The 27,648-nt window shown below is 38.0% G+C and overlaps 1 protein-coding gene across 11 annotated transcripts in view; it reads right to left on the reverse strand.

Annotated features, from left to right (window-relative positions):
- The window catches only part of LRP1B (LDL receptor related protein 1B), a 743,839-nt gene that overhangs the window by 18,015 nt on the left and 698,176 nt on the right, over positions 1–27,648 (reverse strand). For 7 of the 11 annotated variants that reach the window (XM_074595857.1, XM_074595859.1, XM_074595855.1 and 4 more), the window contains 5 exons: positions 23,496–23,660; positions 12,974–13,135; positions 7,990–8,164; positions 7,294–7,398; positions 5,117–5,230 (listed from right to left, as the gene is read on the reverse strand). In XM_074595857.1, coding sequence (XP_074451958.1) covers positions 5,117–5,230; positions 7,294–7,398; positions 7,990–8,164; positions 12,974–13,135; positions 23,496–23,660 — 721 coding nt within the window. The remainder of the gene's footprint in view (positions 1–5,116; positions 5,231–7,293; positions 7,399–7,989; positions 8,165–12,973; positions 13,136–23,495; positions 23,661–27,648) is intronic. The other 4 variants (XM_074595863.1, XM_074595861.1, XM_074595858.1 and 1 more) reach the window with 1 other exon arrangement.

The raw sequence follows: 27,648 nt of genomic DNA on the forward strand, positions 1-27,648 counted from the left end.
ACCAGACAAGGTGTAATCTCTCTCTAAACCTTGCTTCTCCTGCATGAATGTATATGCAGTTAGATTATTAGTGAGAAGGAAACAGAGAGGCAAATAAAGGTAATCATTAAAATAGAAGACACACTGATGAAACAGATGGAACTGACAGTTTGTGAAAAAAAAAAAACAAAACAAAAACAAAAACAGAAAAAGCATTTCTTATTTCACGTCTGAATCTGATCTCCTTTTTATTCTGTTTTCAACGGATCTGTGAAGTTACTGGAGCAATTCAGACATCTCTCATATGTTTCTAACATTATACACATCACAGCCCCCCAAACTACCAGTGACTAGTGCTAAAGATATCCTTAAAAAACTTTGTACGTGAATGCCAAAAAGACAGTAACTGCATGTAAGATAACACTTCTTTAAAAGACACCCTCCGTGGTACCTTTTTCAGAAAAGGTCAGTACCTCAAGTTTTAACATTCTGTATTAAATTCTCTCGCAATCTTCGTTATTAAGCTAGAAGGACAATAATGGGGGTGGGGGAAGGGAAGAATGTTCTTCATATGCATAAAAATAATGCTAAGAATTAATAATCTAGATTATGCAGGACATTATATCCAAAGAAAAAACACAGTATATTCTGTACCTTTTAAAACCTGACAGAGCATTCATTGAAACTGGAGATTAACTTCACAAAAACTTCCCTTTTTGGTGGCATACATGCAGCCACAGCAAGGCCTTAATTCATTCCTAAATTGCTTAGGTGAACATCAGGACTTCTATTTCCAACGTGCACCTAATATTTAGTGCATTCAAGTTTAAAAAAACCTTCGGGTAGGAAGATAAAATAAAAACGTACCCTAACAGTCCAGGTTGGTAAGAGGAGAGTATGTTCTTGCAGTCTTATAGTTCTCCTTATAATTATGGCTTTAAGATTGCCCTTTAGAACAGATAAATCTTATTCTCTATTGTCTTTACTGAATGATAATAAGGGCTTGATTAGGTATAAAGTTTGCATTCTCAACTGATCTGGCTGCGAGAGAGAGAGAGGAGTTCCTGCTGAATGACAATAAACCCAGACATTTCCTATTTCTTCTAAAAATCAGCCAGCCATGAATTAGAGACCGGTTAAGAAAAACCTTAGCCCTTAGATAAGTGTCTCTCAGAGACAGATGTCATACATAGCACGGCCACACACGAAGGTTGGAGGGATAAGCCATTTCCCTAACAACGGAGCAGAACTTACAGAGAAAATCTTTGAGACTCCTCTTCCCTGACACAATGACTCTCGTGAAGCAGGGGATTACTTCATTCCTTCATGATGTTCTCTACTTGCCTGTATCAGGTTGATATAACTATAAACAAGCTCCAGTTAAGAACTAATTTGATGCCAGAAAAACACAAGATATTGGGAGCAACTGGAGCTTGAACTGAGGCTGGCAAGGAGAACTGAGACATATGGAGTTACGCTTCTTCCCCTCTATCACTGTAACTGTCTTCCACTCCATCAAACAACTATTTGCTGCTCTTCCTCTAAGCCACCTTGGCTTTGTAAAGAAAGAAACAATTTAGAAGATTCTCTTAACAATTCCTAGACACAGACAGCCACGGCCGTACTAACCCAGCAATCAGTCTAAAGAGACAACAGGAACACTAATTCTATCTCTTCTTATATTCTGAATGTGAAGGGAATTACCTACTAAAGTTTCACTTAAACTTTAACTTCTGATTACCAATTCACCTGAAATCCTTCCCCACACTGAAGAGAAACTTGAATTTAACCTTTCTCTACCCCCTTCTTTTCTTCCTCATTTCCCCCTTTCCGCCTTTCCTTATCAACATTATTTTCATACTAAGTCCAAACCACAGGCCTATAACAGCTACTAGGAAGAAAATTAACTCTACAGAATCACAGAACCCCTATCTGTGATTCTGTGATTCTATCCCAGCTGAAACCAGGACACATACATTTAATAAAAAAAATAATTTCCAAAACTATATTTAAATACCCTGCCAAGTTGAAAGCAAAAGGATAGTTCAGTTCCACAAAAATTCATTGTATTACTGCTGTGCTTTACTGCCTTTTTTTTTTTTCCTTGAGCTTGGATTATTATCTCTACTGTATAGCACAAGTGCCTAATAAAAGCAGAATAGTAAGAATAAATAATAAGTAAACAAAATAAGTTAATCACAGAATCACAGAATCTTCATGGTTGGAAAGGACCCTTAAGATCATCGAGTCCAACCAAACAACCTACAATCTCTGCCCTTCAGAGCATGCCCTGAAACTCCACATCCAGACACTTCTTAAATACCTCCAGGGATGGTGACTCAACCCCCTCCCTGGGCAGGCTGTTCCAGTGCCTGACCACTCTTTCAGTAAAGTAATTCTTCCTGATATCTAATCTAAACCTCCCCTGCCGCAACTTCAGACCATTTCCTCTGGTCCTGTCATTATTCACTTGGGAGAAGAGGCCAACACCCACCTCTCTCCAACCTCCTTTCAGGGAGTTGTGGAGGGCAATGAGGTCTCCCCTCAGCCTCCTCTTCTCCAAGCTAAACATGCCCAGCTCCCTCAGCCTCTCCTCATATGACCTGGTCTCCAGACCCCTCACCAGCCTGGTCGCGCTCCTCTGGACCCGCTCCAGCACTTCAATGTCCCTCTTGTACAGAGGGGCCCAGAACTGAACACAGTACTCGAGGTGAGGCCTCACCAGTGCCCAGTATAGAGGCACCATCACTTCCCTGCTCCTGCTGGCCACGCTATTCCTGATACAAGCCAGAATGCTGTTGGCCTTCTTGGCCACCTGGGCACACTGCTGGCTCAAATCACTATGTTCAAAATGTGGCAATTTGCTCCTCGTCCTTTCTGTGGAACACAACCTTCCCAAAGGGAGGACCCACAGCTTTCATCAACAAAATAGTCCTTTGGGTATCAGCGTGTCACTTTTTGGAAGGAAGAAAATGGAGACTAATACCACTTTTGCACAAGCCCAGCTTTTCTTTTTTGTTCTGTCTTCTTTTAGCCTTTCTTTTCCACTTTTCCATAATTATATATTTCAGAAAGAAAGGAAGAGTCCCACTTTGTCCTAGAAAGCTAACGCATTTCTTTGGATTTCTGAAGCCTGTTTCATGACTTTCTATAGATGAGTCCAGCCTTTGACCAATGCATGTCCTGGACAGTGTATCGTATGGAAAAATAAATTCTTCATTTATCTGGAAGAAGGGTTTGGCAGCACAGCTTTTCAGTATAGTTCCTGTTCTAGCAATCTGTCTCCACGCTTCTTTCAACTGCACAGTTAGAAAAGTGGGAAGAAAGGATTGCTGGGCCTGTAGATCCTATGAGGCCTTTTGTTGCTAGCCTGAATTCTTGCCGTTGTCAGCATCTGGCCTCACACAGAAGCTCTGAGAGGTTAAAATTCATGTTATCAATTCAAAGACTAAGTAAGAGATTCAAACATGATTTAAAATCTTTGGTTTTAATACTTTTTCTCATTTTGACAGTAAATATAGTTAAATGAGATCAAAAGATCATGAGAACAGGCAATGCCACAAAAATAAATATCAATGCTACTGAGGATGTCCCTAATTCAATTAATTTGTCTAAAATCCTACTGCCAGTATATGTTAGTTTTGACTCCAGCTGAAACAGAAATTAACCCTTATTGGCTATGAGATTTCATGTTAAAAAAACTCCACAAAATTATTTTACATATTTTTTCTGTAAAAATCCATCATTAGATTTTAAAAAACACCACATTTTACAGTTTAAATGGTTAAAATATTCCTAAGAATTGTGAGAGTATGTAAAATTCAGAAGAGATTCTCAATACCTTATTTTTAGACTGTTTTACCTATCAGAATGTGCCACAAGAAATTTTGCACTGTTACCTTCTTGAGAGCATTTTAGAGGAAAAGGAGGAAAGGTACTTGCAATACACGACCTTACAGGGAGCAACAAGTTGCTCTTAGGGCTGCATTATTCTGAAAACCCAAGTATGATCCACAGAGATACAAACTGTTGCAAGGAACAACGTCCCATACAAATGCTGTTCAACAGACCCGCTCCATACTCCTCGAAGTTTAAGAAGTGGCAGTCAGAACACTAATCTGGTTTCCAATGGACTGGTGATAGCTCAACTCATAGAGTTTCATTGCTTGAGAACGCTGACAAAGGAATTGTGATCATATTTTTCAAAAACATTAGACGATAATTCACCATACCTAGTCACTGTCATTGCTACCCACCAGACAACCGCATCACATCCCCACAGCGTATTATGTTTTCATAAACCAGACAGTTAGATGAGATAAGATTAAAGCTGTTCAAGTTGCAGACTTTATCCCAAGTCTAGGTCTTTGGCTTATGATTTCACTTCTGACTTTTGCATCACAACTGTTGAGTAAAGCTCTGTCGATGAAACTGGTATTTCATATCTCTCTTTGAAAATGCCTTACAGCATTTTCAAAGACTAAAGTTGTTTCTTTCCCTGATGAGGATTAAAATGTTCTCTTTAAGAAATAGACATAAAATCCTTCAGAGAAATACAGTATACAAATGCATCTGGTTTATACATTTTTTTTTTTTATCACAGGAGAAACCGAAGTTATGATGTAGCTCACGTATTTTTGTTTAGCAGCTTCTATTTAACACCATTATTTCTACAAAGTTAACAATGAGACTTATGAATACAATCTCAACTCCTGAAGTGGTACCTAAATAGTTCTTCTGTTCCTTTCCCTGTGCAGATGAGACACAGGACGTCAGGTTTGGACTACAGAACCTGAGCAACGCCCCTGTTTGCCAATCTTTTTGCTATGTGGGATTAACTCGGTAAAATACCTCAAAATGTGAACATTTAAAGCCAACTGGCATTTTCAATATTTTCAATTCACTTATTAAAAATAAAGTTTTTTATTTCTTCTTCCAATGATACAGGTACTCCAAAAGTATGTTTAAATACACTCACCAGCACAACTATCGAAGGGTAAGTGTGTATTACAGAAACGAGCCCCCAGATTAAGTATATATTGTGAAATGTATGTGAATGTGCATGACTTGAACCAATGAACTGTGGCCTGAAATGATGTCACAGAATGTGCGGCATTAAGTGGAAGGTTAAACCTACTTGCATCTCGGTTCATTAAACGCGGTTAAAGTGCAAATTCCCTCATTCTGACAGTAGTAATCACAAGGGTTCACTTTCTGGTCACAGCGCTGACTTTTAAACCCCACAGAGCATCTGCAGAATTTCAGTAAAATAGACCTATATAAATATTCTGCCTTTTGCTGAACAGATTTTAAAGGCATTATATATCATGATGGCAAGACACGCACACATACACAGGCACACACCCACAGATAACAAAATTAAAACTCGCTTTTCATGGAAGGTCCAATCCGACTACACCAAAAAGTTTGCTCATGGGCGTTGATCAAACACTTTTAAAACAATGAGCCTACGCTAACTGACGGGTTCAGGAATCTAACATTCTTAACGAAGTATTCTTGTCAAATGTACTATACCTTTGTATTGATTGATCCAGATTGCAATGGCCTTTAAAATATTCATGACCATTTTTTTAGCATTGTTAACACTGTTGGCATATGCTGCAGCATTTATGTATTGTAAATCCCTACACAAATTAAGGCAGGAAACTTTTTTTTTTCCCTTGAGATGCTATGGTGTTCCATATGAAATTGAAAAGGAAGAAGCCAGTTTTATAAGGAAAAAGAAAGGAAAAATCACAAGCTTCCAAAATAGCCATTATAAGTGTTTAAGCAAATGAATCACCAGACTTAGTCATCATATTTGGGCTTTACATATTATAGCTGTGATATTCTCCTTTTGCTGAGATTTATGAGTCTCTCTAGACCTCAACTGAAGACATTTAAGGAGGTAAAAATAACAGGTAAAAAGGGCTGGATCAAAATAAAAAGAACAAGAGACATAGGCACTTAAAGCATTTTCAGCTGAATAAGGACTACCATGCAGAACTGCATTCCTCTGTTTCTAACCCCTAAACTGCAAACATCTATTGAGAACTTCTCTTCAGTAGTGCGCCAACTACAGTTTTGCCCCTTTGCACGTTCCGAAGTGCTTGAGGTCTCCCAGGGAGGAGCAGTGGGTCCGTGTCTCACACTGGTCAGACTACAAAATCTAGGCATTTCCCTTCGTAACTCCCATGGGAGTCCGAACACAACCAGCACTCTCTTTTGAGATCACCCACCTCATACGCATCAACAAAATGAAGGGATGGCTGGATCTGTATTTACAACATTGTAATGCCAGATCCCTTGGGACAATAAATTACTTATGTCACCCTGGAAATGAGACACTCGAGTCCAATCCTCTCTTCCAACACCTCATATGTTCTTGGAGGATACTTTGACTCCAGATTGTCCTGAGAAGTGGAAGACTAGCCACAATGAAGCCTTTCTGCAGTGCAGAAAAGATCGGATCATTTATTAGGCAAACGTAAAAAAAAACCCGGAGTATGACTAGGTAGCTCAGTGTAACTGAGAGCAGGAAAGAAATTAATTTCTTTCTACAATGACTATTTCTGTATTTTATAGCAGCTGAAAGAGAAGATACACCATAGCTCTCAAGAAAGGACTAGAAACGTAGGCTTTTCTACCTGTTAAGACAGTTCTTCATTGTCTAGACTACAGAATCACCTTTCCTTTGGTATTTGATATCTGGGCTTAAGAAAAGCATCCTGAATGATTCTCTCAACAGTGGTGCAGGAGGGAGAGAGCAATCTCACCACAGGACGGCCAAGCTACTGTGGGCAGTGTGAAGGTTGGGGAAGAAATGCGAGATACACAAGCATATCCTCGACCCATAACGTATATAAATGATACGTTATTCTTCCTATTCTCTAGCCATCGGGTTCCTTACAGGCGTGTACCGCCCCACCTCTGACCATCTTTGTAGGAAAAAAGACTTACTCCACCTTTGAGAAGGAGGGCAGGCAACCATCCTGTACCTCCGGATTCCATTCTGGAACAAATGCCTAAATGGGCTTTAGATCTGGCCTGAAACTATTAGAAGTCTCAAAAGATATACCTTTGTATCTATATGCATCCACAACATATATCTTAAGTTATATTTTTCGATACAAATATCACAAAAAGGTAGACAAAGTATTAGGTTACAGAAATTGCTAGAAAAAGTACTGTAAGTTACGACTGCAACCAGCACATTATACATCCCAGACAGATCAAAAACACAGGCACGTGCATAATAATTTTGTTATTTGTTGGCACACAGGTATTTTAATGGTTTTAATGCAGGATACTCACAGACAGACAGGAATATTTGTCTCTGGGTCCAGCTGACACGTACCACCATTGTAACAGTAGCCGTCACATAACTGACAGGTGGAGGCAATCTTTCCATTAGTGCAACTGCCACGGTTAAAAAGAATTACAAATAGCAATAAGTATTTTATTAAATCTGGTGAATTCCCTCATAATTATCTACATATTAAATATTTATTTTATTATATGTATCAGATCTACTGATTGCAAGAATTCTAGGCTTCCACTTTGAGAAGCTAGCACAGTCAGTGAGCTTATTACGCAAAATGTTTTTAATCTTTCCTTTTATGAAAATAAACTATTGTTCTAGAAAATAATTACTGATCAATATAGCAGCACATCTTACTACATACACTTTCATTAGCATACAATGTGTCTCTATCACTGTCACAGATACTGCAGAATGAACAGATTTGAACAGTGTGGTAGAACTCGACTGTTAATTTTATTAAATATTCCAATTTTTCCAAGCGAGGACCCATTCAGGGTCCTGACACATTATGCTCCCCGTGGTGAGGAGTGCTCCAAAAGTTGGTTTGAAAAGGCAGGAGCCACACAAAGGGACTGTTCTGATGTGACCTGTTCAAGGCTCGGCACTGCATAAGAGATTTAAACAATAATGCAATAAAATCATTATTAAATATATGATTTTGAACACAAATTTGAACACACACTTACTTGCATACTACGTCGTTACCGTCCTTGGTTATTATGCAGTGTCCCCCATGACATCTGACACACTTGTCCACTTCACATTTTGGACCTTCAAATCGTACCGGACAGACACATTCGACACTCCCATCGTCAGAAATAGTACACGATTCAGAATTCACACAATAATGGTGGCAAACATCTGCGAGCAACACGACAGCTTATTACTAAAAGAGATTAAGGAGTATCATATAAAAATAATACGTTATTTTTATATGTTTTAAAAGGTACTGTAACAAAAACAAAATGATGAATGAAGCTGGTGGCTCAGTGGCAACTACAAGAATCAAGAACAACCCATAAACAGACACATAATATGTTAATGATGTAGTCTTGAGAAGTGAAATAGAAGGATAAACTCATAAGAGATTTTTTTTTTTTTTTCCCTTCTAGGTGTCTAACCATTTATGGCATCATCCCACATAATATAAAGGCTACTGATGAGAAAAGCAGAGTAATGTTAATGTATTTAATGGGACATTGGCTGAATAAAAACCTTTCGATACGTTCACATTAGCATTAACGGCATTATGCTAAACTGAAATGGAAACAGTATTCTGAAATAATTAAGTTTTATTTTCATTTATCCACATATTAAAATTTCATGAAGTTCTAATAATAATACATAAAGACATAATCCATAAGTTCTACAAAAAGCTACATACATGCTTATCTTTATAGACTGTGCGAGACCCCATTACCTTATTTACCTGCTTAAATGCCAGCAGGACTGAGATTTCAAGTAGCGAATTCTTTAACTCTTTAGAAGCACCAGTAACTGTCTCATTTTTTTCACATCCCTTTAAAAAAAACAAGCGGCCTGACTGAAAAAGCTTCCAGAGCTACAAAACACTGCTATCTTAACATTTAGGTTCATTTTTATTTATGTGTTCTGTGTAGTTAGCGTGTTGCGTTGACCTTTTGGTGGTGTTCTTGATGGACAGATGAAGTAATTGATATGTAAGATGCATCAATTCTGAACTATGCATCTGCATTAGCTTAAACCGGTCCATATTAATAAAATAATACCTTTCTGTCAAAACTAAAAAATTCACGTCCTTTAAAGCAGAAGATGCGGCTGAGGGTGAGCCAGCAGCAGCTAGAAGCAGGGCATTATCAGGCTCTTCACTGGCGAGCGAACCCACGGCCAAATGGCAACTTCAGCCTTGAGTCTGGCCGTGTGAACTCTCAAGCTGCCGTTTGACTGGGGGCACGCTGCAAGCAGCACATTGGAGACTCCTCAAATTGATATATTTTACTGAGTGTATTTAAAACAGATGATTTGTGAGGGTACCTCATGAAGTGGGGAACGTTTTGCTTATGCTTCTCTGGGCTGTTTTCCCCGCCCCTCTCAGAGAAGACTATCCTGAATGCCATACCATTGATACTCACCACAGAATCACAGGAGCGTTATGGTGGGAAGGGACCTTTCAAATCATCGAGTCCAACCATTAACCTAACACTGCTAAGTCCACCTCTAAACCACGTCCCTCAGCACCACGTCTACCCCTCTTTTAAATACCTCTAGGGATGGGGACTCCACCACTTCCCTGGGCAGCCTGTTCCAATGTTTGATAACCCTTTCGGTGAAGAAATGTTTCCTAATATCCAATTTAAACCTTCCCTGATGCAACTTGAGGCTGTTTCCTCTTGTCCTATTGCCCGTTTCTTGGGAGAAGAGACCGACCCCCACCTGGCTACCCCTCCATTCACGTAGTTGTAGAGAGCGAGAAGGTCTCCCCTCAGCCTCCGTTTCTCCAGGGTGAACACGCCCAGCTCCCTCAGCTGCTCCTCGCAAGACTTGTGCTCCAGACCCCTCACCAGCTGCGTTGCCCTTCTCTGGACTTGCTCCAGAATCTCAGTGTTTGGAAGACTTCTGCTAAAGGACAAAGCTTGACTGTCGGAGGGGTTATTTCTGTTTGATTATTCATTGTATGTCTCCACCTGTCTATGCAGGCTGTAGACTCATCTACTTATGGAATCACCACTGAGCAACCAGAGAGGCTTAAAAGACACTAAATGAAGTAGTTCATTGTTTGCCGTTCCCCAATTCAAGGTACAGAATGGTAATTTGCAGCAGGAGGGCTGTTTTTTGAACAAAAACTACCATAGTTTGAAAGATAATATTGAAAGACATTTTATGAAAAAAGCGTTGCAAGGGAGAAATATTTAAATGTACATTAGGACAAAAAAAAACAACCGAACCCAAAACCTAGGCATAGGAATTTCATGCTTTAAAAAAGTATTTGGTTTCAGTATTGATTGTAGTCACAAACACCTTTAATCTTCTGCTATATCTAAAATGTGTGTGCTACATTTGGATTGAAATGTCACAATTTTTTTTTTTTTTTTCCTAAAGAAAGGAATTTCAGTTTCAGGGAAAGTAACAGCTTGCGAGATCACTATATCCACTTTGAATGATTGTAACTGCATGAAACCACATTCTATTTTTTAGGTTGTTTGGGCCTTAAATGATACAAGAAATGAACTTTAACTAGCCTGCATGTCTTATTTCAGGAATTTAAAATAGAGAATTATATTCAAATACATCAAATACGTGTATATAATAACATGCACAATGTTAGTAGAATTCTATGTAAATTCATTCACTTAAATTTATTTCAGCAGTGCCAGTGCCTTGACATGGAGCACACATTTTGGTTATTAGCCCTTATGCGAACTAATCACAGGAGAAACTCTGCATTGGGTAATTGGAGACGATAAGTATGAGGAAAATAAGGTCTTTGCAATCTGGCAATACTGCATGTAAATGTCTTCTCCCTGCCATAAACCCCACTAATAATATTTTCAGCTTGGGAGCATGAGTAAAATACCTATGCACACTCATGTATCATCCTTTGCATATGAAGTAGTTTCAATCGTATCATGGAAAGACTGAAAAAGATATCTTAGAGGCAACCAATCTTTGCAATAATGCTACATTAATATATTCCAACAGGCATACAAAGTGAATGTGATTAATAAAGCAAAAAATCATACATACGCGTGAATAAAGCACAAAATCATAGATGTGAATTTGTATACACATTATTAACTGTAAAGCCCTACAATTTCATAGAACTGGTTTTGGCCACAAAAAAAATACTCTAAAAGATTATAAGACTTTTTTTCCTAAAAAATATTAAGGTTTAAATGAACAAAAGCTTAATTTTATTGTGTATTTTAAAATGTGTTCCAGTCTCTGTATTGTGGCGTTTTTCCAAAGTGTCAGCAGACAACCCAAATCTGATAATAAGCACTGTTTAAAAAGTACTCCTAGATTTACATTTAAATTAATTCTTTAAAAAGAGAAAGAAAAAAAAAAAGGATGTTTGCAGAAGCATTCAACTAGAAACAATTTGTTTGGGTTTTGGGTAAGCCTCAAGTAAATATTTTTTCTTAATCTGTGTGTCTGTCTGTGCATGATTTATGTACTATACTGTTTTCAAATACCCAATTGTGTTTGCAGATAGTTATTTGTGGATCCATGCAGTTTGTTTAATACCAAGTGGGAGAGAATCACAATTACTGCTGGTTTTCCATTCAAAGGTTTCAATTTATTTCATAGTCTCCCAACTGGAAATACATTCAGTTAACTTCAGTACAAATTCTATTTAAGATAAACACTAACCCTTTCCTTGTTTGACAGACCTTTCACTAAAACTAAATACTTTTTGCATCTTGTAGATAATTCTAAATTTCCCTTCCATTTTGATAAATCTAGCTTTCTTCAGCAAATTCACTGAATTACGTTCAAAAGAGATGATGGCTTTCACATTTATATGTTCAATTCTATAACAAGCACTACGACAGTCCTCTATTTTAGAGTGATAAAGTCAAAGCAAAGCAGGAGTAGGAAAAAAAGATTAAAAATAGTAATTCTGATCTCAGAAAAATAATCAGTTTTAGGTTAGGGTCGCTGGTGAGTCATCATGTTGAAGAGACATGAGGAAGACAAACTCTAATTTTGAAATGAGTGACCAAAAGAAGAAATTCAAAGTTATATTCAATTGTCTTGAGTCACTGTAAAACCAATAATGGTGACCCATGCTAGGAGAAAGCATGGAGAGAAATGAAAGATAAATGGAGTAAGAATAGGCCTATTGGTTGATAATCTTCTTTCCCCCCTCCTCTATAAAAGAAGTAAAAGATTAGAGAAAGTTCTAAGAAGCGAGAAAAGCCTTTCTAAAGACATAGAAACCTGTAGAAAACATTACCTCAACGAGAAGAGACTGATGGGTCAGTGGAATGAAAAACTATGGGGAATTTGAGATGCAGAGGATAGAACCTAAACTCTGAGAATTAAACAAGAGCAATGCTTAGAAATCCTGATTTTCAATACCAGGACGGGGCAGAAACCATAATCAAGGAGATCTTTGACTGAGCAAGATGAAGGAATATAGAGGCAAGACACTCAAAGCAGTTGTGAATATAGTGCTTAATGGGGTTAGAAATAAAAACAAAAGGCAAGGTAGCGATTCAAGACACATGCGTTGGTCTGCAAAGATATGGGATACCAGGCAAATTTTTTAACCAGCTACGTCAATTCACTATGTTTAGGTATTCCACAAGTAAAAGATAACAACTATGAGAAGCCGGAGTAGAAAATTTTAACATAATTATCTTATTTCTACTGACAGTCAGCTGTCTTGTACAACTCCGTTGTACGTATTCATTCGTGAAAATACCAGAATAAAAAATTCCTAAAAAAGCTCTTTCTTCACCTACACATGGTAGGCGGATATGGGAGAAGTACGTTCAAAGATCACTTGAATATATCAGAGTCCATTGCCTTAGCAGCATGAATAATTGCAGAGTTAAGTTTACCAAGGTGCATCGTTGAAAAATCACTCAAATCATGTTAAACTTCCATTTTATAGAACTTTTATTATAAAACCCAGATTTAAGAGTATTTTATAGCAAGATTTAGGAGTTTGTGAAGATTACTTACAGTACTGACATCTGTCTCCCGTATACTCAGGCAAGCAGTTGCAAAAGGGTTGATTCCCAGCAGTGACGCTGCAGGTTCCTCCGTTTTGGCAAAAGCGATCGCAGACCGTCTGATTGCAGTTTGGTCCCGTAAAACCCAGCGCACAGTTGCAGGTAGGCCTCCCTATTCAAAACAAGGAAAACTATTTTATGATAAAAATAAATAAACATTAAAATAAAAATCAGCAATTTAAAGATTGATAAGCCTATAAGAGTAGCAAGTTTTAATGTCTGAGCCCAACTACATTTCTCTAGACACTAATTAAACATGCCTTTGCAAACACTGCTTGAACTCACAACTTTTTAGATATAAAGCTAGTACTGCAAGACATGGACACCTCAAAAAGTGCATCTATGCATTTGACACTTGTATGTGTACGGTCATTGACTCTTTATTTGGAAATTTTTTTAAAAGATGGTCTTCAGTAGGAATGTAGGATATGACTTCGCTCTTCAAAACATCCTGCCAGGCTGCATTGCTCCGGTTGCAGAGGATAAATATTTGTATAATCAACATTGATTCCTCTTCAGAATACACTCCATTATTCTCAAATTACAAAACTTTACATATAATCACATGAATATACAAATATTTACGAATGCGCTAATAGCCAAACTTCACATAACAATTTTTACTAAACCACAAATATCTGGGCCTGTTTTGTTATCCACTGTAACACAAAAATTGCTGTCTTGCATCCAACCAAAGATGCCTGTAAGGTCAATATTCAATGTCTGAAAAGTAGCGAGCACCTACTGATGAACATTTGCACAAAATGAACTCCTCGTCTATAGCTTCTTTTTAAAGGGTTTTAAAATAGTTTTTAAACATTGATGCATTTTCCTCCTGTGATTCTTACCAATTTTAATTTTTCCATTTTTTTTCCTTATCTAAATCTCATGTCTAAAGGATTAATAGCGTTGTTACAATTCCATTATTTTATTAAATGCTTACACTTTTCCCTGACTTTTTTCCTTAAGGCTTATCTTATTTAAACCAAACTTCTAGATCCCATAAATGTTTTCCAATCTCCTGACTTTGCTTTTATATCTCATTTGCAATCTTCTCTTGAAATAAATGACCTGATGTGTCCAACCTGCCATCTTCCTTCTCACTTCCTAATAACCTATTCTCATTCTTGTTTATCTCTTGCAAAACATTATTTTTCCCCACCCTCCTTTCCATTTGCTTTCATTCCGCCTTTATGGGTTTCTTAAACTTAGGGAAAAGGGACAGAGTTTAACACTTTTCTTCTTCCTGGCTTCCAAGATGGGTAAGGAAAGAGACGAAGATTAATCAGGACCTGAGGACACTTCTGAAATAAAGACAAGATGGTCTTTCTTTGAGTGATAAGGAACACAATCCGCTGTGGCAAGTACGATCAAGAGCTTGACTGGGTCACTCCAGAGCAAGTGATAGCTGACATACAGGACTAGATTGGATATAAGGAAAAATTTCTCCATGGAAAGGGTTGTCAAGCATTGGAACACGCTGCCCAGGGAAATGGCTGAGTTGCCATCCCTGGAGGTATTTAAAAGAGGTGTAGATGTGGTGCTGAGGGACGTGGTTTAGTGGTAACTTGGCAGTGCTGGGTTAACAGTTGGACTCAATGATCTTAAAGGTCTCTTCCAACCATAACGATTCAGTGATTCTATGAGTCTACGACTCATCCCTTTGAGTAAAGTCACAGAAATACCATATCCCTGAGTAAGGGACCATGCATGGGCTAAGCAATAGTCAGAGAGTAAATAGGTATCAGGCAGAACAAAAGGAATGCCTCATAAGTAGACTACAGAAAACCAAAACACTAACACGGGTGCTTTACATAAATGGTAAAAGTCTAAGAATTAAGATGGGAGAACCAAAATGTCCAGTCCTGAATGGGAACATCAATATCATTGGCTATAGCAAATTTGGTGCAGGAAGGCAGTTAATGGACTGTTGTAAAACCAATCCGCATTTCCTTAATATCTAGTCTTTGCCCAAGATAGAATAGGGCTACATGTTAAGAAGTGTTAAAGTCAAACAGATTAGCAAGTTAACTACGTAATGTACTGTATGTGCGATGCAGAAGCCCTTTGGACTGGAATTACAGGCATAAACCGGAAACCCAGCCTATTAGATTTCATTACTGAAAGCCCAAGTCAAGATAATGATATGACCGTGGAACCCAAAAGAGATCAGAGAAAGTCAGGGAATATGTTAACGATGAGAAACTCCATACTCCCTGTATTTACATTTGAAAGACTTCATACCAACACCATCGGGCAGAAAGAAACTTCTCGCATATAAACAGTCCTACTTCATGAAGGGGGGGGGTTAGCGAGCATACAAGAGAAACTCTGCTTGACTTGGGCCTGACTTGGTTTAAAACATACACAAGAGCCAAAATCCCAAGTAGTCCAATGAAAAAACATTTATGAGTTACTTTACCATAATAATTATCTCTCATCTTCATACTGATGTGCCAAGAAGTCCTTACCGCTGCCTGACTTGCTGATGGATTATGACTAGGTCCCTTCCTTGCTGGCTTTGGTCTCATTCATCGTTTCCTCGTTTTAATACAATGCCTGGTGTAGGTATCCACAACTACTTTCACGTTTGCCTCCTGCTGTCTTTTACCACAGCTGCATCGAAAACTCCGAAATGTGCAACCCTTCTTATTTTTTTTTTTTTGTTTCTTCCCTATTTAGTTGGCTGTCTCATTAAAGTAATGTAGACTAAACTAAATATTCCACAAATCCCACAATTTTGATTTTCTTCTGGTCTGCCTTTGTTTTAATACTATGTAATCATTTAAGATCATATTCGTTGGAGAAATTTTCAACGCAAGTGAAGTGCCCTCATTTCTTCTACCGTCTCTGATTTATGCAGAATGATTTATTTATTCTTTTTCCTTCACTTACTTCTTACTCTTCTTACATGAAACCCTTCACATAATTCTTTTCTATATTTTCTATTTTAAGACATGCTAATTTGAAGTGTTTTGCAAATCATCCTAAAGGCCATGAGATCAGTTAGTCTCTTCCTCTAATGAGTACAGCAGGAACAAAACCATTGACTTAAAAATAGCTCCAACTAGTTTAATATGCATCAGCCTGGTTATTCATATCTGTCCCCTGTGATCTAAACATTAAATCAAAGATGTTGAACTCAGATGTTAGCACAGACTCTTTTTGTTTTTCCCCATGTATACACTTGTATTTAAATTTCTCCCCCAAGCCAGGTGCTTTCACATAATCCTTCATCTGAATCAGTGTTTCAATAAAAAAGTTAAAATAAAATAGTGATGGAACATAGATCCGGAGGTCTGAAATCAGTTTTTATTATTAATACTCCTCTCTTTTTTAAAAAGATGGAGCAATGATATTTCCCTAGTTTGTAGGAAAGATTATTCTATTCTTTGCTAATGTGGGCTGATAAATATGCCAAACTGCTGACAGCTACATGAAAGCATAGCCTAAACCCCATTTCTGTCACTCAGTTTAACATGACTTTTAGTAACCTTAATAGTTTATTGCCTATTTATACGCAGACTGTTGCCATCTAAAATAATACTAATAATGACATTTTAATCTGCCTTATTCTCATACATTATTTCTGATACAAAGTAGTTCCAAGAACAGTTCAATAAACCCGCAGTATTAAATAACGACAAACAATGCCAGAATTTTTTGTATCATAGAATCAGAATATTGACTTATGTTTGCAAGGGAAAGAGTCACGTTAACCAAGATGTCACATATCCTAGCTCACAAGCGCGTCAAGGCAATCTCATGCACAGAGAACTTCAGCATTTGCACCGGTCATGAAGTTTCGGGATTAGAGCTGTACGGAGACAGAGGTAAAATTGCCTCTTAATTCCCAACCTTCACCACCACAGAAAGGTTCAAAACACATTACAGTATAGAAAACATTAACGGGGAAAGTGGTTTATGGAATACCAAATGCCTCAAATTCAGATAACCACCTTTTTGGTTTATTTTATGCAAAAACGTGCTAAAATATTTTTCTGGAAGAAAACAATAAAAATTCCCCTGTTTCGAGCTCTTCCTTCTTCAGTGCAACCCTCTGCTGGATTTACTGTATGAGAATACTGTCTTCTCTTCCTCTGCTTGTTACAGATGAGCATCCTACCTTTCCTTATGCCCCTTCTTCAGTCTATTCCCTAACATAATAATCCCAAGAAAACTTGCCCATTTCATTTACCTATGTTGAAAAATGTTGTTTGTCAAAATGTCGAGGAGGACAAGGCGGCAGCACATTCTCAGCATGTCCTGTGTAAATGTTCCAGTTTCAAAACCACAATAACAATAGTATCTAGAGAGCAAGAAGCACATTTTTTTTTTTCCTTTTTTTTTTTTTTTTTGTTTCAGGATTTCGCCACTCAGTGATTTGCAATGAATGCGCATCCACTTTGCTATTTACTATCTCTGACGCAATTCTTGGATACACTGAATTTCTCACTACAGGTATAAGCAAGTCGAAACATAATGCATGTAGTCCCTATATCGATGAGAGTATTTAAAATAATTCTAAGTAAAAATGCTAAAGAAATAAATTGCTCAGAATACATTGAAGTGCACCTAGTAAGACATATAAAACAAGTAACAAAAATAGTAACAAAAATTCTCTGGGGAAACAATGTACTTGAAAGTCACTAGTCTCTGAAGATTCTTTATGTAGCCTCACTCTTAATAAAGTAAGTATAATAATTTACAGATTTTTTTTTTTAAATCTTAATTCTAGAACTGATGGAATTTGAAACAAACTTATAAAATTCTCACATATGTTTTTCAAATGTTTTGCACAGAAATTACTAAATTAAAGGAGAATACTTTACGGGGACCATAGGACATAGGAAGTTATTTTTGGCAGTAGGACATGAACAAAATACGTGAAGTTTTTGGCATGAAGATGAAATGCAGTTTAACTCTTTCATCCATGAGAATCATCCATAGGAAGATGACAGGGATCAAAATCCTACAATGTTCAGTTAGGTTTTGATGACAGAGACTGTAGTTACTCCTAGTTTGCCAATTAATTTGGTATATAATAGCAAATAACTTTTCAAATACTCTTCAAAAATATCTAATAAATATTTTATTGCACTATTTCTGTAATATCTAGGTGATTTCTTCTGGGAATCTACTCATATCTTTAACTCCCATTTACATTTATTTTGTAATGAACATAACTCTAAGGAGATCAACTTTGATTCATGCTATTGCCTAAGAAACAGAGAAATACTATGTATTTTGTATGACCACAAAAGGCATTTTGCAATTTAAAGAAAAATATATTTTAGGGAAATAGCACTGTTTTCGTAAGCTTTCTGAAAGTTTCGAAAACCAAGATCATCCAGATGAATGCCTGCACCAAGACACAGATTATTTATTTCTTCCAGTCAACGGTAAATTCACTACCAGCACTGTGTGTTTTTAAGTTGTTACGTGTGAATATACACATTTACTTTGCATATTTCACTTGCTGTCACTATTAAAGAGCACAACGTGGCACTACGCCTGCCTACTGTAAGTAATATTGTGTCTTCTGGAGTTATCAGCAGTCTGTGGGATCACAATAATTCATTTCTCTGCGGCTGAAGAACCATAATTAGCTTTACTGAAGCAACGGGACTGGAGAGAAGATGTATGACCGTACATAATTAGTAGGTGAGCTGATTGGGATCAATCCCAAGAGATACACATTCTCTCCATGTTGTGAAAGAAAGGGAGAAAAGAACAATCTCTAAATGTATTAGAGTGGCCCCAAAGGCTGCTCTCACCAAGGCTGCTTGTGGTGGTTCTGCTGGGACCATTGTATCGAGCTAAATACCACCCCCCTCCCCTTCCCACGCTCCCCGTCCCGGTGACAAGATGCTGTAACATCCCCCTTTGAGACTACTGGGACTGACATGACGTTAGCAAAGTAAACGGGTTCTTCACTGACAGTGTGCACCATTGTGTTCCAAAATCAACTTGTTTTGCCAAAAAAATAATAATATAAAATAATATCTACATTATATATAATTCTTTTTTGGAGAATATTTCATCAATTTTCATTTAGTGGAAAGACATAATATTTTTTTACTCATTTTGATACAAACATCACAATTCTATATGGTTAGACATACTCTTGTACTGTAAGTATAGTACAAATAGGTATTCATCTAATTTTGTGAACTACTTAGACCTAGTTAATGTGTTCAAGACATTTAGTAAATTATTGCTCCAACATTTTTACTTTAAACTGCAAGGAGAATGCAAGTGCATTTTTATGGTAACATTTAATTTTTTTCCAAATTCCCATTAATTTGGTTTACTAGAAAGTGTTCATTCTTATACCCAAACTTTTAATTACATGTCTCAGATGTGTACTTTTAATTAACTGATGACATTTTCTTTGTTCAATTATTGTAGTTCAATACAACTGTCATAAACTTATAAATTTTAATTAAAGCTGCCCCAATCTCTAGCTATATAACGTTCACATAGGAATTTGCCAAAAGGCTTAGCAGTAAGTAAACCAACAGTGAATAATCCCTGAATTGCCAGTGGGATTTGTTTAACAAATTAACATTTGTGTGCAGATAATGAGGTTCTACAACTTACCACATCCAGCAACGATTTAGCACAATCATGTTTTAAAAAATGAGTAATACTCCGCAATTTACTTAATTAGTTATCACTTTTCTATTATATATTAGGCGGCGAAAGAGAACGGGATTTACACATGCACTAGGACACACACATTCACTAGAAGAATATTTTTATACGCTGAGTCATTTTGTTTCAATCAGAACGCGATGAAAGGTTTGTTTTCAGGATATCTCTTTCTCGATTTTTGAGCCAGAAGCCAACAGTAAGGAAATTCCCTGACTCCTAGGGAAGCCTCCCAGCAACGGGGACCCTGCAGAAGCTCATCTCCCTGTGAGGCTAAAGTTCTTGGCTGTCCCCAAGCTTTCCAAAGGGCACGCGTGTAGAGTGACACTCATTAGATCGACTGCATCAAAGCTGTTTGAGTTGGATAATAGACGAGAATCAATAAGGGCAATCAGAGCTTCTAAGGCAGGCAGAGTCAAGCAAGCTGAAATTATCACAGATCATTTATAGGATTTGGATTGGCACTCGCACACATAAGACTTCTGCAACTTCCGGAAGAAAAAGCTGCATCGTTTTGAACAAAAATACATTTTTAAAAAAGAGAAAATTGGGAAAATACGTACAACTTGATTGCATCGGTTTGGCAGGACTGTTTGATGAGCCAATTGTATAATGGATCAAAAATATAAATGCTGCTTTTTGAGGAACTGGTTGTGAGCGTCGTAGTCTGGGAGGAGGGATGCACAGACAGAAATAGTGCAGTAGAAGAAATTAAGATGATATTGAGCTGAATTCATTTTAAAATAACAATTTTACATTTTCCAGAAATGTGACAGAATTCTCTACCAGAAAACCCACAAAAAACCCAAACCAAAAAAATCCCCCCAAAGCGTGCCATGTACCTATTGCTGGCGGACAGGTCCATTTGGTAGGATGTAATATTACAAATGTAGACACAATGTAATGCTTAAGTTCTACAACCATTAAGAAAAAACTGATCAATTCCTGGTAATAGGGAACTTTTTTACTCCCGCATGTAGCAATGTGCAAGAATAAATTAACACGTACACTAAAGACACTGACATGAACCTGACAAAGCAGATCAACTCCACCTTGAAGGCTGAGACAAGGAGAAGGAAGCGCGTGAATGCTGCTCTGGACTCCACACCCCAGTCCAAACCGGGAACGGTGTGTGCAGCCCTCGCTGATGCACTGACTGCCTGACATGCTTTGCACCCTGATGTATTTGACTGGAAAGAGGAAACAGTTGTTGCAAAAACCCCTTGAGGAATTAAGCTTTCTTGACTTAATTACAGTTTTCAATACTTTTGGGGTATCGAGTTCAGCTTCCCTCTGTAAGATACATAATGGCTTTAGTATATCATGGATTAGATTAAACGAGGATAAGGGGACATCTCACTGACATGCTACTTTGTTTCAGAAACACAGGATTTATGGCCTGATATAGATAAGAAATACAGTCTGATAAGAAATAGAGATTTCGTCTTAATAGAATATTTACAGGGTCCAGGGGCTAGGCATGCAAGGAAGATGAGATGTGGATCAATTTGAAAATTTTATCTGGAATGCCGGATAGGGTCACATTGATGTAGAAAGACATACGGTCTTTTTTTCCATGTCTCCAGCACATGAATGTTCTGGCACAGGCTTCAAGGCATGGCTACCCCCATGAATTAGAAACGGCAGGTAGGAAACCTTCTTAACTTGAAATACGATCATGAAAATTTAATTAAACTGGTAAAGCGGACACAGCACAGCAGAAGAGTATTCCTATTAGCAGGTTTGCCCAGTCAGAACCAGCTGTACATTGCTCTTGGCTTATAAAGGCTTGGCACACTTTGGCCATGTGTGGTATGACTTTAGTTGGCGTTAAAGGTTTGGATTCCCCAAAATCAGGCAGTTGAACAGCGAGATGTGGACTGCGGTGACATCCATGCCGTCTCTCCTGATGCATTTTCGGTGCAGGCACATTATCCTGTTTGAGACCAAGCAGAAGTAAGGCTGTGCCTGCATCTCCAGGCTCTCTGTAGGAGCTGGGGCCATGATTAACAATTTAGCAGAACATTGTAGAATCTGTTCATATCTCTCCTTCGCTCACTGGCGACCAAACCCACCACACTGTTTCAGACGCTGGATTTATCAGGAAAAAAAGATAAAAAATCCAGGCGATAGCATAGCTGTGCGAGCACAGCAAGTTTGAGCTGCCCGGCAAAGCAAACATGAGCTGCTGGAGGTGAGTGGGCCCTACGGCTACTGCCAAAAGAAAAGGACCAAATAAAACCCTGGGGTCTCTGCAGGATTCAGAACTGAGCTGAGTTCTAGGAGCCGAGTTGTTAATTTTATGAAGCCACTGAACCCCATAGAAGTATCAATTAAATGCCAGGCATGTAAAGATGTGGGAGTAAACATCCTCTGCGCGGATGACAAGGAAGTTCTGCACATCATTTAAATCACCCGTGACTTACTTTCATTCACTTGCATGTCCTCACTAACCATGTATTGATCTCACCACATTGACAAAAATCTCAGCTTATCATTTGTGTCAGTAGCTCCATCGGCTGTTAGAAGCAGTTTCAAGTAAAATTAATCAACTTCAAGTACAAGTAATTATCATTTCATAACATTTAGTCATTATTAGTGGTGTTAACCACAAACAACATTATTAACCCTCAAATACTTATAACCGAAAAATCCTCTGTTTGGCACACAACAGATTACTGGGTTTGCATTCACTTGGATTTCTGCCACCACACCTCAGTAAATAAGAGGAGGCTCCAGAGAAGCCAGCAAGTGAAGCTAAATTACTAAACTATATAAACGAAAGTTAATTAGTAAGGTGTGCTGAGGAAGGCATGGGGACCTAAACCCCCTCTGTCACAGAGATTAAGATATGTGATTCTGAATCGCAGGGAGCTCGCTCTGGTTGTGCTGAAGTCAAACTCCTGTTCTAAAGTCAGATGCCTGTACTTTTCTTACAGAGATCAAGGCGTTAGTCATTTCATTACGTAGGAGAAAATGATACACACCATCTTCAGCAGCTGATAAGCTTCTGAGATGAGACGGCAAACTCTTCTCCAGCTGTCTGACTTTGAATCAAACATTTAAATATTCCTTGGAGCAGAAAATAGAATTCAACTTCTCCTTTCTCACATAATTACTAAATTTCAGGCAACTTCTTATCACACTTTCCCTCTCTAGCCCAAACACTAATAGCATTATACAAGCTACAACAGCCTACATGTTAGGGACAAAGATAACTGCCAAATATCCCAACTGTTTTGACAGTTAGGATAATCTCCCTGAAGATAAGGGATGCGATTTCAAATTCCTTCAGGAAAAAAAAGGATCTGAGTTCCGATCAACCAAATCTTCCTGAAAATTAGATGAGTAAAATGTCTATTTTGTGAATTCCGGTATGACAAAGGTGAAAGATTGAGGTCACACAAGGCTGTAATTTAAGGAAATAACTCTGCGTATGCGTGTAAAAACTTAAGAGGGAGAATTGAGATAAAGAGAGCGCAAGGTGTGTGACGTTGTTCCTGGTGTAGTTTGACCGGACCTTATGCTTTACAATTCCATTTCTACACCTCGACACGTGCGTCTATGCTGAATATGTACTTACACGTTCCCTTTTCAGGGATGCAGCTTAATTCTGCTAAAACACCGAGATACGTGGATGAAAAGCACTATTGATTACAAAGTATATATATGGTATACACTGCTATATTGTACATCGTTTAAGTACAGACAAAGCAAATAAGTTACAAAGAGAAAAAATATCACAGACAAGGAACAAATTAAAACATTTAAATTAAGGCAGGTATAATAGTAAGATACAGCCACTGAGGAATATTTACCGAGGAGAGAGGCTCCGCAGGTTCCTCCATTCTGGCAGTAGTTGTAGCAATGGTTCGTTTCGCACCTTTCACCGGAGTAACTGGGCCAGCAGTGACATCGAGGATCCCCCTTCTCGTTAATAATGCACTTTCCTCCGTTTTCACAGGTTAATTTACAGGTATCGTCTGCAGCAAGAGCACACACAGAATTCTTTTCAACAATTCCATTTCTTGTAACTGGCAAAACAGAACCTGTTTGTATCTTAAATGGAGCTACAGATCTCGATCAACGAGGAGGAAAAAAATATCACTTTTCAAGATGGAGAAAGTAAACTATCACTTCTGTTTCTACAGTGCTGGTAAAAATGACAAACTTAGGAGACCATAAGCCCCCAGTGAGAGCTGCAGAGGTGGTGGGGGCTGCGCTCGCCTGTAGAGCAGGGCTGGGAGCTCCTACTGTACCGAGTCGGGGGCCTCTGCACAGCAGTTATGCTCCATCCACATGATGCCACAGGAAAGTCGACCTCCTTAGGATGTAAGTTAGTAATGACAGTATGGGTTCTTGCTTGAAACTATCATTCCTTAGTTAGTTTAAGCAATGAAAAAATGAATCTTAGTTTCACCTGGGGGAATCTCAGAAAACTTCCCAGCCATTTTCGGGTGACTTCAGCCTTTTCCTGTTTGATTTTTTGGACGTCTCTTCCACTCTCTCTATTAACTAACACACTTCTCAACCAAACCCTATCCAAAATATTTTAAAGGAAATTATTCAGCCTTTAAATCCTCCTCAGAAATGGATATATGCATACTAACTTCTTGCTCCTAAACCGTATTTTCTGATTTATTCTTATTCTCATCTGTTCAGTCTGTAAAATCACTGAGAAGAGATACTGCCTGCTGCTCTGCATTCATCGAGTGCTTACGGCAATAGTGCCACCGTCTTAGAGGTGAGGTACGAGGTGTTACAAATTCTGATTAGGCCAGATTCACTCTTTCTATAAAGCTGTTTTGCAATTAGAGTTGTGCCTGTCTTGGAAACACTTTGAAAAATAAATCTCTATTCATTTCAGTGAACAAGATATAAAATCATTCAATGATACCAACAAGAAATTAATTACAGACTAGCACGCATACAATGCTCAAACATCCAAATAATTGTAATCCTAAAGAAACAGACAAGCACCTTTCCAGCCCAAAACATGCTTTCAGCAATAAGACCTTTCATTTCTTACGTAGCAAAACAAATCCCGTGAAGCTAGACTGCTGCCTAACTAATCCAGCATTTCAAACTACATGGCTTTTAACAAGAGGGGTACCACTAACACTGAGAACTCTTCAGATGCTACGCTGAATTAATCTATTGTAGTTAAACAACTAATGAAAAAGAGCCAAGGTTCCCATTTTATAGAATCATAGAATGGTTTGGGTTGGAAGGGACCTTAAAGACCATATAGTTCCACGCCCCTGCCATGGGCAGGGACACCTCCCACCAGACCGGGCTGCTCCAAGCCCCATCCAGCCTGGCCTTGAACACCTCCAGGGATGGGGCAGCCACAGCTTCTCTGGGCAACCGGGGCCAGGGTCTCACCACCCTCACAGTGAAGATTTTTTTCCTAATATCTAATCTAAATTTCCCCTCTTTCAGTTTAAAACCATTACCCCTCGTCCTCTTGCTACACTCCCTGATCAAGAGGTCTATTGACAGACAAAGGCACACCAACTCCTTTTCTTTGACATTTAAATAAATAGATTGCGTTGTAAGTGCAGCATTTAGGAATATCGGATATTCTTTAGCTGAATAGTACTCTCCAGCACGGACTCTGCGGAGCGCAGTGATATAACTGTGCTTATGCAGCAGCCTTTGCTTTGGGTGCACCCTTTCCTGCCCATGTACGTCCCTCCTCGGCAGGGTCTGGCTGCCTCCCTTCACGGCCAGAGCTGACATGGTGCAGACACCTAACCTGGGATCAAACCTACTTAAACAAAACGTCTGGGAACTGATCATCTTTCAGGCAATTGCACCTCTCAAATGAAGCTGAAACTAGAAAACAAATCTAAAAGTTATCGTGGGGGATTGACTGGCACATCATTATTTCAGTTGTTTCCCATTAAAAATACGAAATACTGTGCACACTTAATTTTTTGTTATCCACCCTGGACACATACATCTGCTGCAACAAAGCTACTTCATATTTGGGAGTTTGAGGATGCCTCGGTGTTTTATTTATTTGGGTGGTTCATTAAATCCTTTGATGTTCCATGAACCATTCTTCAGTTACTCATTATAGAAGTTGTTTAAATGGATAATGTAGCATATCTTATTGGAGAGAAGGTCTATTTTTGTTTTGCTTATCTTATCTGTTTTACTTGTCATTAGTCGTGAGTTTATAGAGCAGAACTTGGTAAAAAACAGAATAAATAACACTAAAGTACAGACAAGTGCTCATTTTTATGAACCTTCCTCATAGCACATTAAAAACATGTTATATTTCTCTTCTAGAGCAATTCCGCAGAATTAAGATATAAAATTTGAAAAAAACATGGAAATTAAGACAGACTATGAATTCAAGAGAAAAATAGAGTACCAAAAGGCACATTTAGAACTGTAAAACATGAACTACAAGCTCAAAAATTACCCAAACCATACCAAGAAAATATACTGAGCCAAAAATTGTGTGCAGTAATGATTTTCTAATGCAATTGTCTTTCAAAGATTGGGACACTCATGTCTTATACTTTATAAAATTCAATATATGTTATAACTTTATGCAATGGTCAACTGAGAAGGTTCCTGAAAAAAACATAAAAGTTTGCACTATGTTGTAACACCCTAGGATTATTAAAATTCACTACTGATTTTGTTCTCTATAAAACATTTTAAATTCAAGACTTTCAACACAAATCTAACATGAAACAGAGAAAACTTACTACAACAATTTTGGACTTTAAATAAGCTAAGAAAGAGGACTGAAAGATGTAATGGATAAGCCAGTTTTAAAATACTACGTTAGATTTTAACAATATAGGGTTTTAATGCTGCTGCTTTGTTGTCTGAGGGTAAGTACAAGAATCTAATTACTCTTGCTGATTCACATCAACTGAGTACAAAAGGGATCAGATGCCTTTGTGTGGGAGACAGGAGCAGAACGGTCCCACAGGAGAAGACAGGAAGACATAGAATACAGGAGAGAAATACAGAAGAACTGATATAAAAAGCTGAATACTCTTTATTTGAATTACTGAATAAAGACCTCTGAAGAAGAGCTGGGAACAGCTCTAGTAAGAACCCTCTATTGGAACAAAGTTTGTTGGGGTTTTTTTGTTTTTTTTTTTTTTTTTTTAAAAAAAAACAAAACCAGAAAGGTTTCTATCTGGAGTCAATTCAATACTGGCTTGAGCTTGCTTGAACTTGGACTAAAAGACCTCTCAGCTGCTTTTTTCCACTTCTGAAATGACAAAAGTAAATAATTTCACTTGGTATTCTACTCCTAGTCTAGCTACCGGAGCTCTCTAACATGAAAGAAAAGAAAGGTCGTGTAATTTTAGATATTCTTTCGTAGCCTGGTTCTTGAGTCTTCTGCTGCCTTGATTTTCCATTTCAATCTTAATATATCTTTAATAAAGCATCAAATAAATTTGATTTGCAGTTTTTCTTACGTTTTTCTTCCTGCTATGACTGTTTGACACAAACATTAACGGACCTATGGCGTATTTGCTCCATCTTTGACTCTTTCCTTTAACTCAAAGTAAAAGGAAAATATTACACAGAAGAAACACTGATAAAGCAGCAAAACAAAGCTCTGTGAACTCTACTGGTATTTTTTCCTTCACCCGTTCGATTTTTTTATATTCCATGCCTCTCCCCCAGTCACACACACATATACACACATCTTTTATTGGCATTTCTATAACAACCCTTTCCTTCTTGAGAAAAATGCCTCTTACTTTTTTGCTATTTTTTCCCTTTGAAATATCCACTGATTTCCGGACCAGGCAATTAAATGGAGATGATGCTATAGAGCACAAGGTTCATGAACCACCTTCTTTGGGACAAGAAGAGCTGCCCCCCCCCCAGTGGCAAATACTCATCTCATGGGACAGAAAGGTATTTGTTCCGGCCGATCCTTCAGTCAAGGGGGTAGCTCAGCCTTTACTGAGCTGAATGCACCTATTA

This window comes from Larus michahellis, chromosome 7, assembly GCF_964199755.1.
Source record: "Larus michahellis chromosome 7, bLarMic1.1, whole genome shotgun sequence".
NCBI lineage: Eukaryota > Metazoa > Chordata > Aves > Charadriiformes > Laridae > Larus > Larus michahellis.